We start from the raw sequence: 12599 nt of genomic DNA, 5'->3' as shown, positions 1-12599 counted from the left end.
TCCAAAACCGCACTCTGGCTCTATTGTATATAATTTTGTCTCTGTTGATGCAGAATCCAGGCATGTTCATGGGGATGATGCAGAAAGTCAACCCATTCAAATCCTCTGCAAAGACGCAGCAGGTAGCGGTCATGATGATGACAATAACAGCATGATGATAACACTGAAGATAGAATAATTCTTAAAATGAAATGGATTCATAAGTAAATATTTCAGTTTAACTATAGTTGTAATGATCCAATTACCTCATGGATAAAAATCTTATCTTAAATGTTATATGTTGTTATATTAATACATTTCAGGTACCGTTGCATGTATAGAGCTCAACTTACTGCATGTAATGTTTGAATATATAGCATTTTAAAATTATACTCCCGGCCATGTTGCTAGCTGAGAATAATTCCTTTTCAACGGAAAAATGTGACAACATTTTGATATGATGCAAGTTATTTTAAGTTATATTATGTTTTTTATAGATCTTGTATTTCCGCAATTTTTGAAAATCTTTTGATATTCACCTATAATGACTTGGACGCCAGGTTGAACGTTGTTAACCTCTTGTCTTTTCAGGACACTCAGTCACTTCACAGCGACCTGTCATCCAGCGCAGGAAGCTTAGTAGACAATAACAACCTGACAGAGAAGCAGGTCACTATACCTGTACACATCTGAACATGTCACAATCCGAAAGAAACTCACAAAATCATGCAATTAAACATGGCTTTTTCTTTGTCACCCACAGGTGACAAAGGGCGGCACAGACAATGTGGATCCCCAGGTGACCAAACAGGTACTGGAGCCGCTGCCTAACATGTGTCTCCATTAGGACTGTCATGATTACAAATTTAAGTTGACGATTAATTGTCCCACTAATATTATTTTTATTTGTGTTTTTGGCATTGAACATTAGAACATGAATAAAAAATACATTTATTTTTGCCGTTAAGGCTTCTTAATCAAGGACCCCAACAGAAACAAGTCCGCAAGGACTTTTTTGGTCGGACCTTTTAGACAAAAGTATTATAAATCTAACTGTGTTGTTTTACATTCTTTTGCCTAATAAAAATTTCTATCAATCAAAATCAAAAATTGCACGGGGAAGATACAGTATGTCAAATAACTGAAATATAAAAAGAAATTACTGACATTTTATTAATTTTATACAAACAAAGGTCAAAATAGCGGAAATAGCCGATCTACAAGCTTGCAACGTGTCATAAAGTGACGAGTTGTAAGCTTGTAGATCAGCTATTTCTGCTTTTTTTTTAACGGTATGAACATTTTTCAACATGGATATGATTATGACGATTATGACAAAATAATTGCGACTATCTCAAATAATTGCTTTAAAGACGATTATATAATTGTGACAGGTGTAGTCAACATACAGCAGATTTTGACGTATCATGCGTTGTATAATAAGATAAATGAACACAGTTTTTCTCCATTGTCCTGAAGGCAGTTTTTAAAAGTTCCTCTGCCATGGTTTAATGTCTTACAGAACCCTGGGATGTTCCAAGGATTTGTACAGAAAGTTAACCCCTTCAAGCCTACTGCACAGGTATATATCAATCTTTTATTGGACTTGAATATACTACAACATGGTTTTATGATGTGTTAACCACTTGAACCCTATAAACAGTATTTGGTAGACAGGGGTCTCTCGGGGCTCTGTGCTAGGTCTGCTCCTTTTTCCCCCTCTACATCAGATCGCTTTGGTGAAAAAAGCTGTTCAACAAGATCACAGCATAACAATACGTGTTGTGAATTTTGTAGGCCTGCTATTTTTGCAGAATGTTCGCCACAGAATAGACACGCCAGGATTCTATATAAGCTTAACTTATTTCTCACCACCATGTTCATACAGTAGTGTATTGATTTATTGTTGTTGATGTATTGATTTTCAGCCTGAAGCACAGTCGATTCACAGTGACCAGTCCACGAGTTCTGAAAGTCTGGATGAAAGCACCATCGACAGACATGTAAGACATGAAGTACCATCATCGGTCATGTTGGAGAGTAGTGAATGTCCTAAATGCAACAATGGAAAATAACCTGAGAGAGAGGCTTTTGAACTGTAACTAATTAACTAAAAGATAGTCTGTAAAATCATAATTTGATCACAATTCTATATTAGGGGTGAGTTGTTACCTTTTTAAATGGTGGTCATTTTAGAACCAAAACTGAGTCATAGTATAATATTGTATTGTCTTAACGATTTATAAAACATGTAAACGGTGAGGAACTTGACGTAGCATTATGGTTTTTACTCTATTAACTCTGTAACTTCCTCCTCAGACTGTTTGGTATACTGATACAGCGGCCAGCTCTGAGGTGAAAAGCCAGCCAAAATTGGCAGAGAAGAAAAGGACACCGGTATGTGGAGGATGATTATTATTATTATTTTTTAATTATGTAATGGTACAAACAAACATAATGGTTAAAAACATAAATTAAGACTGGTCTAAAATCACTTACAGAACAAGTAAAACTGTCATTTACTGCACAGTAAATTAGATCTGTTAATTTGATAAATAACAATCTTTACAAATGTTTAAATTAATACTTTTTCGGAGCAGTTAATGATATTGATCAGTTTATTTGCATCTTCTCCCCGACATTGTTACAGTAAACCTGTATATTGTAACATTTTTTGTACTTCCTGAACTTGTAGAATTGTGATAAAAGTATTCATTTGTTTAGATTTGTTTTGGGGGGGGCTTTTTTGATAGTGAAGTGAAGTGAGAGAGATGGGGAATGACACGCTACAAAGGCCGTCGAGTAGTCTAGAATGCCACAGTGATGGACACTAGATATGGTAATAATTACTATGACTTCTTTGCACACTTATCTGTCAGACCTTCAGGATAAGACGGATTCTCCCAGGTGCTTTCTTTGGCTCTGGAAACAAGGTACGGATAAACAAATTGAATGTGAAAAAGAAATCCTCTCTGCTTCATGGATTTGATGTCCTGTGATGCTCTTCTTTGTGCCTTACAGAACTCTGGCACAGAATCATCAGACACTCAGCCCATCGTTCAGGTATGTGCTGGTGTTTTTTTTGTGTTTTTTTTTACCTCAGGTACTGTACTGCACTGAACTGGAATGAACTAAACTGTACCATACCTATCTAGTTTTCCATTGACTTGAGTGGATGGAGAGGTTTCCTCTGCATCTTAGTTGGGCACTGGCTGGCATTGCAGTTGTGTATGCATTATTTATTGTGTAAGCATTGTGTATGTTTTAGTTAATATGTAAATGCCAGTGGTTTACTGTGTGCGTCCTCTACCTTCCTCTTGATGAGAAAGGCAGATGCCATTCTCTGCTATCCTACTAACTACCCCTAGAGGGCAGTCTGTGCTCATGATTTCTTTTGTAGGTGCCTAGAGAGAATTAGAAAAATACTTTTTTAGTCTTAATGAGAATTTGAGTATTTCACCCCGATGAGAAACTTTTGTATTGAGAGTAAACATTCAACCTTTAAAACATATATATTAAAACAAAGATAAATTGTATATATTATTATGTATATTATATTATATATAATGGATATTCAAATGGATATTAGAAATATAAGGGATATTCACCTCACATATCAGTAAAACCAATTGATATTTATCGAGTTAGTTTAATGGTCCTCAGCTAAAGTATGTGATGTAATTGTCATGATGATATTGTTGTAATCCTCACTTTGCATCCAATCCAGTAATTTGCATTAAATTGTGTTTTTCTAGGAGGAGATCGTGGAGGTTCAGCCAGTTGACTTGGCTGAAGTACCTGTGCCCTGTGACGGAACCATCGCTGACCCTTTGGATGTATGCTTCCACTATGGGATCAATATATTTTACAATGCAGCGGTTTCAGGCCAATCTGCTACAGCAGTGGTTCTCAACGTGTGGGTCAGGACTCCCAGGGGGGTCCCCAATTGATTTTTTGGGGGTCCCCAGATGATTTGCTTAAAGTGCAACATTGTTTTCTCACTCAACAGTAAACAAATCAACATACAGTATAACTGTATACAGGGTATCTTAACTTGTTTAATGCCTCTGAAATTAACTTTAATTGAGTCAAAAGTAATCAACAAACTATACTTTAAAAATTGTCAAATTATATAAGAAAGAGTCAATGTTGTTGAAAATAGCCGATCTACAAGCTTGTAGATCGGCTATTTTCACAATATTTATCTGTGGAACCAAGTCAAACAAAATGTAATGCCTCATATCAACTCCTACATTACAAGTGCTTATCAGGGTGGGGGTCCCCAGTTCAAATATGATTATTTTGGGGGGTCATGGCCTGAGAAGGTTGAGAACCACTGCACTATGGAATTAATATATTTTACAATGCAGAGGTTTCAAGGCCAATCTGCTACAGTATATCCATTTTGAGAAACATTTATAATTCTGAAACTGAGTACACAATATATGTATGTGTTAATTAAAATGAATGAGTGTTTTACAGTAGATTTAGGAGTGCCAATGTGCAAGGTTCACAATATTGTTGACAACTGTCTATGCTTGCACATTGGCACACATTTGGCTTTGGGCACAACATAAATCTGAACACGCCAATGAATAATTGTATTGCCTGTAGCGGTGTTGCTTACTAGTCTGCCATATATTTACTATTCGTACAAACTGATTATGAATCATAGCTCTGTAGTTGTCAACATGTGCAGGAAAACATACTGTACTACAGACAATGCCTTTCATGTAATTGTGTGTCTGTGTGTGTGTGTGTATTCTAATGAATATAAATTATGCCTTTTACTTGTGTTTAATTTTCAGGAGGAAGATGGCCTGATGGCGTGGTGGGGAACAGTAGAGGGTATGTACTGTACATGAACAAACATTCATGTGGAACTTGTCAAACAAGGGTGTAGCTGAACTTCAGAAGCATATTTCAAAGGCACTTTCAAAGCACAGCAGGCAATGAATCCAAATACTTATTTTTTTAATACATCTTTTGAAGCCCAGCGGTAGAATGAATTTTTTACCATCATCACCAGTAGTGCTTTTCTTTTGTTCCTGTAAATCCTTTGTTAAGACTCTGAATTAGTTGCTCTCCTAACTGTCCTACAGGCTGGGACGAGTGGAATGACACCATCAAGGACGACGAGGCAGAGGAGTAAGTACAGGTTTACAAACTTTGTTCATTCATTCAAATGTATTCTCAAAGACATTGAGGTTGCCCTCATTTGCAGTGTCACAATTTTTTCACATCAATGATAAAACAAAACAAACTCCCCCCTATCATGTGATATAGCACAAGTTAAAAACAGTTGCAGTTACTGTGGGTAGGTCTGCAATCAAAGATTTAAATTGATCGTGTGTTATGGGAGAACATATCTCTAATATAAGCTGTAGGTCATTCCAAAGTTGGGGCACTAAAACAAAAGGCTGTTTTTCCCAGTTCAGTCTTTACTTTTTGCGTGAGCCAGCCAGTGGAGCGTGTCCTATATGGTCCATGATTCCATTCCAGCAGAGATGTAATATACAATGGTAATGTCCCAGTCATACTGGCTAAGCCGACTCATCCTCACAGTTCATTTTATCCCTGATTGTTAAATTAACACAGGTTAAATTGGCACTGAGGATTTTACTGTGTACAAGGAAAGCATTAATTTGAACAACTCATACAATAATAGAGCCTGTTGTTTTGCAATGATCCTTCAAATTGAAAAATTGTCACAAAGATATGCAATGGAGGCAGGATATTAGGATACTTTATGGTTCAATAAACTTCATTTTCCAAAATGGCAAAAGTGCAGTCAAACAGTACATTTCACTGGGAATGTAATAATTACTAGAGGTTCAGGTCGCTACGAAGCCCTCACATCTAGAGTTCGGGTGTTGGGGGCTTTGTCAGAGTACCCGATGTACCTGTCTGTTTACCTGTGTCCTTTTTATGCCCAGATATCTGTATCTGTCGGTCCATGTCCCTTTTGTGCCCATATATGGAGATGCTGATTTGCGGCTCATGCCATGACAGACAACACACGCCATATTTGAGTGCCGCTGCATTGGGAACTTATATGGTTATGGCTGAGTCAGAGTGACGTCAGAGGTCCACCCGCCCGCCGGCCGGCCCCTCTCATTAGCCAATTATAATATAGGATCACACAAACATTTTCAAAATGACCCATGGCACCTCTTACTGCATTATGTTCTGTCAGAAATAGTGTTCCTATCAGCACATTTCGGACAATATTGGTGGATGTGAGCTTCCCTCCATCCAGGACATACTGTATACGATGGATGTCGCGTCGGCAAAGCTTCTTCCCACAGTCAAGTTGGTGAACAAGCAGACCGGGAAGAAGAACAATAATGAGTTTGGGAAAAGCTAAAGAAAAGGCTTCTCTCCTCAGGGTGGTGGAGGATGCAGCAGACCGTGTCTTCATGGCGGCGCGCCTCTTCGTCCGCCTCTTCAACCGGCGCGGCGCCTCCCTGCAGAAGCGCATCCTGGAGCTGCTCGCCCTGGCCGACGCGGCCGACTTGTTCCACAAGAAGACGGTGACGGCGAGCGTCGGGGGCGGCGTGGCGAGCGTGGCGGGCTCCGTCACCACCATCACGGGGCTCATCCTGGCACCGTTCACCATGGGCACGTCGCTCATCGTCACGGCGGTGGGAATCGCCGTGGCGACCGGCGGCGGGATTGCCTCGGCGTCGGCCAACATCACCGACACGGTCCACTCCAAGACGGACCGCAAGAAGGTGGAGCTGATGATCCAGGGCTACCAGGCGGAGATCAAGGACATCAAGGAGTGCCTGGAGTTTCTGCAGGTGAGGTGGATCTGTTTTTGTTAACCTTTTTTGTTAACCTTCTGTGTTGGTGCTCTCTAATAACGCAGTGTTTCTCCACAATATGCTGATGCATATACGGAAAAAATAATGGACAAATGGACCAGTGAGGGCAATCTCCGCAAGTTCAAGTTAACACTGAGGTTTTTTCTGTGTAGTTTGTTAAGCCTTTTTACAGCTAAACGCAGCTGAAGGGTTTTGTTTCATTGAGGTGTTTGTGTAGCGTGAAGTTAACACTTGAATGTAATAACACATTCAATATGTATGTTTTTACCGTCATCTGTGTTCTACCAGTCTGTCTGGCTGCTGTGAAGGTCCATTGGGGTCATGAAAAGTCAAACAATTTGCAATCTGCTGATAAAAGACCAAAGGATGGAGTGGATGTTTCACCCCTTTGCTCGCTCCACCCAACAGGCAGGCATGGACGCACTGGCAGAGTGGGACTTTGAGGCGTACGCAGACAGCATCTCCAAGAAGCACCTGAACCAGAACGTCAAGCATGTGATGAAGGAGGGCGGGCGGGCTGGCAAAGCCCTGCTGATCAACGCGGAGAGTCTGATCAGCACCGTCCAGGTCCTCAGCGTGGCCGGCGGGGCTGCCAAAGCCGCCCAGGTGATGAGCGTCACCACGGGGGTGATGTCAGGACTCTTCCTGGCTCTGGACGTCTTCTTCTTGGCCAAGGACTCGATGGAGCTGAGGAAGGGCGCCAAGACGGACTTCGCTGCCAAGATCCGGGAGGTGGTCAAGGACCTGCAGGATGGACTGCTAGAGCTGAACAACATCAAGGAGGAGCTTCAGAAAACGATTGACGGGATCGAGATAGAGGTAGAAGAAGAGGACGATGAAGAAATGTTGAAATCTGACCTGAAGAAACTGGCCGAGCTTGAAGAGTAAAGGAAGATACCCGGGGAAAGAATGCCAAACGTTACCGTTGAACATTTGGAGCAAAATGAAGAAACAAGCTTATGCATTATTTATGAATGTAGGCCATTTCCTTTTGTTGCCGAAAGAAAAACAGCAGATTTTTATGGAAATAGTATATTTAATAACTTTATGTAACATTACTTTAAAACAATGTAGCAATAGTCAAAGTGTGGCAGGCGTTAAACAGTTCAACATAAAACCAGATGCATCTTAAATGTCAAAACTACTGAGAGCTGAATCATAGAATCTATCTTAATTTATACTCTATAGCAGGGGGTGTCGAACTTATTTTGGGGTCTGGGCCGCATTGGTCAAAAAGTGACTTGATGTGGGCACGTGGACACACATGCGCGTTCATGCAATGTAATCTAAATCAGTGGTTCTCGACCTTTTCAGGCCGCGACCCCCCAAAATAATCATATTTGAACTGGCGACCCCCCATCCTGATTCCACAGATAAATATTGTGAAAATAGCCGATCTACTTGTGAGTTTGTAGATTGGCTATTTTCAAAATGTTTTCCTCTTTCTTATTTGACAATTTGGCATGTCAAATAATGTATGTTTGACCAGTTTTTATAGTATAGTTTGTTGAATACTATTGATGCAGTCATTTTTTTAAATTTAATTTACACTTTTCTTAGGTCTTAAAAGTCCTTACATTCTCACTTCACTGTCATCTGGGGACCCCACAAAATCATATTGTTTAGCAATTATTGTAATGCTGGTCTCTCACTCTCACTCACTCACTCACTCACTCACTCACTCACTCACTCACTCTCTGACTCTGCAGCCGGGCCATCAACTGGGCAGGTGGAGGAGGTGGGTGAGCAACAGCGTTGTTAGAGGCAGTATGATTTCCTTTTTTTTTAATATATCATGTCGCGGGCCGCATTGGACCTCTCCACGGGCCGCAAATGGTTATCACAATCGTATCACAAGTTTGACACCACTGCTCTATAGTATGACGGTATCACTTCACTTACCGGAAAAATAATTGGCAAGCGACACGCAGGTATGAATTAAGCTTTAGTCAAGTGACACATTAGCACTGTTTTAATGACATGATAGAGTGTTGCATTTAAATAACACAAATTGTATCATCAGAAACTAGGTGCGTATGGGTGTTGAAAATGCCACAACCGTTTCAAGGAGCTGCTTTAGCCGTAAATAACTTTGCTGGTATATTTTTCCATGGCCAGAGGTCATGTTTGTGTCATTTAAGAATGTAAAGTGAAAACTTTAAATGTAAGTTAATAGTTTTAGCAACGAAATCCAAGTACCTGTACCTTTTTATTCATTATGAGGGCTATTTTAAGTAGTTTTAATGTATAGTAATATATTTTGAATATGTATTTTATATTACTAATAATACCAACTTAACTGACTGTTTCTATTGTAATTTTAACTACTTTTATTTATTAGATCTTGTTGCAAATTCTTGACAATAAAAGTCTGTTCTTAATGATGGTTGCTTGCTCCCTCCCTAATCATTCACGGTTGCTCCCCCTGAGAATTTGAAGAAGCTAATGCCCATGACCACTAGAGGGAGCACTTGAGCAGATAATGCATTTTCACAAATTAGGTACCACCCAAGGTGGCAAGTTTGGTATTTTGAAAAAAAGTCTATATCTCTAGATGATATTTCACAATGATATCCATTCAATACATTTGTTGATCCCAAAGAACTATAAGAACGTCATGCCTAGAAATCAAATGAATTCCACCTTTTCATTAAGTAGGTAGGTTGGAGTTGCTTATTTTCGGTAACGGCTGAGAACGTGGTCGTCTCTCCCCAAAAACATCACATGGATGCAACTGGGACGTATCATCAGTGTTGTAGCCTCATCGGGTGTTTCAGGTCTCGCAACATACAACATACACCCTCGCCCAGGTGACCCAGCCAGGGTTGATCAAGTCCCGACTTACGTCCCAGTAGCTACCCACGGTCAGTCCTATAGAGAAAGACAGGGCCACTCAGTCCACCGTCCGCTTCTCCGGAACTACTCTTCCAGGACTCGGGGAGGCTCTGGCACGTGGAGGGACTAGGCTCTGTGGGTGGCCTCCTGGCCGGGCTCCTCCTTTGTCTCACCAGGTCCAGGACCTGAGCGCTGTACCAGATCCGATGTACCACCCCGATCTAAACATTTCCTTCTGGCGTGATGGTTTCTTGGGCCGTGGTGGTACTGCAGGCTCCACTTGGGGATTGCTTGAATGGCCTCACCATGGATTTGTTGGGCTTCTTTCTCACGGAAGACACAGGCTGGGGCGCTAACCCATCCTGCTCCCGGAAGCCGTCTACATTCCGGCTGTCAACAGTCTCTCCTGTGGTCACCAAACCATTCCTGGTTGTCACATAGTCTATTCCTATGAGCCACTATAAATAGAATAACAAAGAAAAACATCACATGGATGCAACTGGGACGTATCATCATTGTTGTAGCCTGGGGTCATCGGGTGTTTCTTAATTCATCATGACACATTAAACCACTTTCTCTACAACATCTACACAGTGGTGGAAAGTAACTAAGTGCATGTACTTAAGTACTGTACTTCAGTAAGATTTTTAGGTATTTTTTACTTAACTGGAATATTTCTAATTTTCAACACTTCTACTCCACTACATCTCAGAGGCAAATATTGTGCTTTTACTCCATTACAATTATTTGACAATTTTAGTTACTTTGTAGTTTTGGATTATTGTTTCAAATCATAGATGAACCACTTCAGCCCTATTTAACTTAGATATTTGAAAATATACATTTGAAAACTTGGGTCATGGGACATTCTGCATAACGAGTAGGTCTACTTTCACTTTTGGTACTTTAAGTATAATTAAATGTTTCGATGAATTGAGTACAAAGGACCCCAATGGAAACAAGCCATAGGCTTTTTGGGGTTTAAAATCCTCATAGCGGACCTTGTATTGAACTGTACTTTCCTGTGTTTTTTTTTGCAATCTGCTAATAAAGTATTCAATCAGTCAATCAAACTACTTGTTTGGCACTGGTCTTGTTAGTTAATAAGAACACAGATTATAGGAAGCAGGACAAAGCAACACGAGGAAGAAATGCTTTGGAATGATTCCAAAAGTTTCCAGATGATCCTGTTCTCTTCAATACACTTGTTGTTTCTTTTAGTTATACAGAATGAGGAAAGAGGTGCAGAGAAGTCACAAGCTCATTGCATCAGAATGACTTATCAAGTGTGTGTGTGTGTGTGTGTGTGTGTGTGTTTTCCAATGAAAAACCGGAAAGGGTACTTTGTCTCACAAAGGTGTATACGAATAAAGGGATTGAAAGAAGATCAATTACTTGTTGCATTGTTGCTATTGTTATTTTCAAAGGGGATCTTGCGTGGTCTGTGACAGTTCCAAGTGACAGTTCCATGGAACAAAGCTGTCATGCGGTTTTAAAAGGGGCAGCAGGTAGAGCCGCCCTGGGAATCAAAGGGGTCCCGGTTCCTTTTCAGCATTGTGACAGAGTGTCCTTGAGCAAGACACTGAACACCCCTAACTGTTATTCCATAGCTGCCCACTGTTCCTAATAGTTGGCTTAAATACAGAGGATACAATCCAGGTATGTGAAAAATATACCTGGGACCTGGTGCTGCCTTACAAATGATGCAACACACCCAATATAAAAGATGATCATATATTTTGGCAGTCGGTTACATAACTGAGTGTACACTGCAGCGCAAGTGGAATAGACACAAGATAATAAGTCAATGGACTGGAGCACACGTATTTCCAACATATAGTATTTCCAGTATATAGTATTTCCAACCTGGTGAAGGTGTATTATGGACCACGCCTACTCCACATGTGATGTTTACTCATCTGAACCAGTTTGTCTGTTTTCCTTTATTTTTAACTGAATACTACTGAAGTGGTTAAACAGAGGGTAGGATCTGAGACCAGATATGAGGTGTACCATTTTGTGTACACATATCAGATTACATTTCCCGCAAAATCGCGGGAAATGTAATCTGGCACAAGTGGTCGGGGCCTATGGAGAGTGAGAATACAAATATGTTATTGTTATAAGAGATATTGGCCAAAATGTTATGTGGGCTGTTGTAGCGTCACCATGAGGCCAATGTGAGTGTGCATGCAAGTTTCACAGCAATCGGGAGCTGCGTACATGATTTGTGGCATTTTATGTAAAACAAGCCACTCCTGCAAACTTTGCAGATACTTCTTAATCACGTGACTATAGAGATAATGTGTACCAATTAGCGTGATGTTTGGACAATCTGTAGGACTAATATCATAAAATGTGTTTTGAAAACATCGGCCTCCTGGTGGCGCTATAACAGGCCGATGTGAAAAATTTGGCCAGAGTGTGTGTGCAACGTTACACACCGATCGGCCAACAGTGCCAGAGTTTAGCTGCTCACAGACAGACACACACACACAAAAACACACACGGACGTACGGACAGACAGGGGCGAAAACATATAGTCTCCGGCCACGGCCTGGCAGAGACAATAATAGAACAAGATGAATAAAAAGCATGTTTATGAAAGAGCGTTTAATGAAGAGATTTAAAAGAACAAAATGATCTGGCTGATGTTACTGTAGCTTAATCAGGTACTGTAGGTTGTATCAAAGCCTTAAGGCCCAAAAAGACAGGCTCAGCTTTAATCTCAATTCTAGTCTTTGGAACTGCCAGAAGCGCCCGAGGAACCAAGGCTGCACTATGGCTCATATTAGGTTAACAATTCAGAAATATGATCGGGTCAAACCCACAAAGGAACTACGTACAGTAGATTGTGTGACTTGTTGAATGAAAGGCATTTTATTTTCAAGTCTCGGTTATGTAAGAAATATTTCTGTCCATATACAGCAAAGAAAATTCTTTAGTGCTTTAATCCTT

General features: G+C 40.4%; 1 protein-coding gene across 1 annotated transcript in view; it reads left to right on the top strand.

The window, feature by feature from the left end:
* Positions 1-9190, top strand: part of LOC311034440 (uncharacterized protein) — a 48778-nt gene extending 39588 nt beyond the window's left edge. The window contains exons 49-61 of the mRNA XM_084042320.1: positions 54-122; positions 571-648; positions 743-790; positions 1502-1561; positions 1908-1982; positions 2299-2376; positions 2859-2912; positions 3001-3042; positions 3735-3815; positions 4788-4827; positions 5082-5127; positions 6368-6782; positions 7215-9190. Of these exons, the coding sequence (XP_083898446.1) occupies positions 54-122; positions 571-648; positions 743-790; positions 1502-1561; positions 1908-1982; positions 2299-2376; positions 2859-2912; positions 3001-3042; positions 3735-3815; positions 4788-4827; positions 5082-5127; positions 6368-6782; positions 7215-7694 (1566 nt within the window). The 3' untranslated portion in view covers positions 7695-9190. The remainder of the gene's footprint in view (positions 1-53; positions 123-570; positions 649-742; positions 791-1501; positions 1562-1907; positions 1983-2298; positions 2377-2858; positions 2913-3000; positions 3043-3734; positions 3816-4787; positions 4828-5081; positions 5128-6367; positions 6783-7214) is intronic.
* Positions 9191-12599: the final 3409 nt, after the last annotated feature.

Source organism: Gymnoscopelus microlampas (genome assembly GCF_963454915.1).
Source record: "Gymnoscopelus microlampas genome assembly, chromosome: 19".
NCBI lineage: Eukaryota > Metazoa > Chordata > Actinopteri > Myctophiformes > Myctophidae > Gymnoscopelus > Gymnoscopelus microlampas.
The sequence above is the reverse complement of the archived record's forward strand: the minus strand, read 5'-3'. Positions and strand labels throughout refer to the sequence as shown.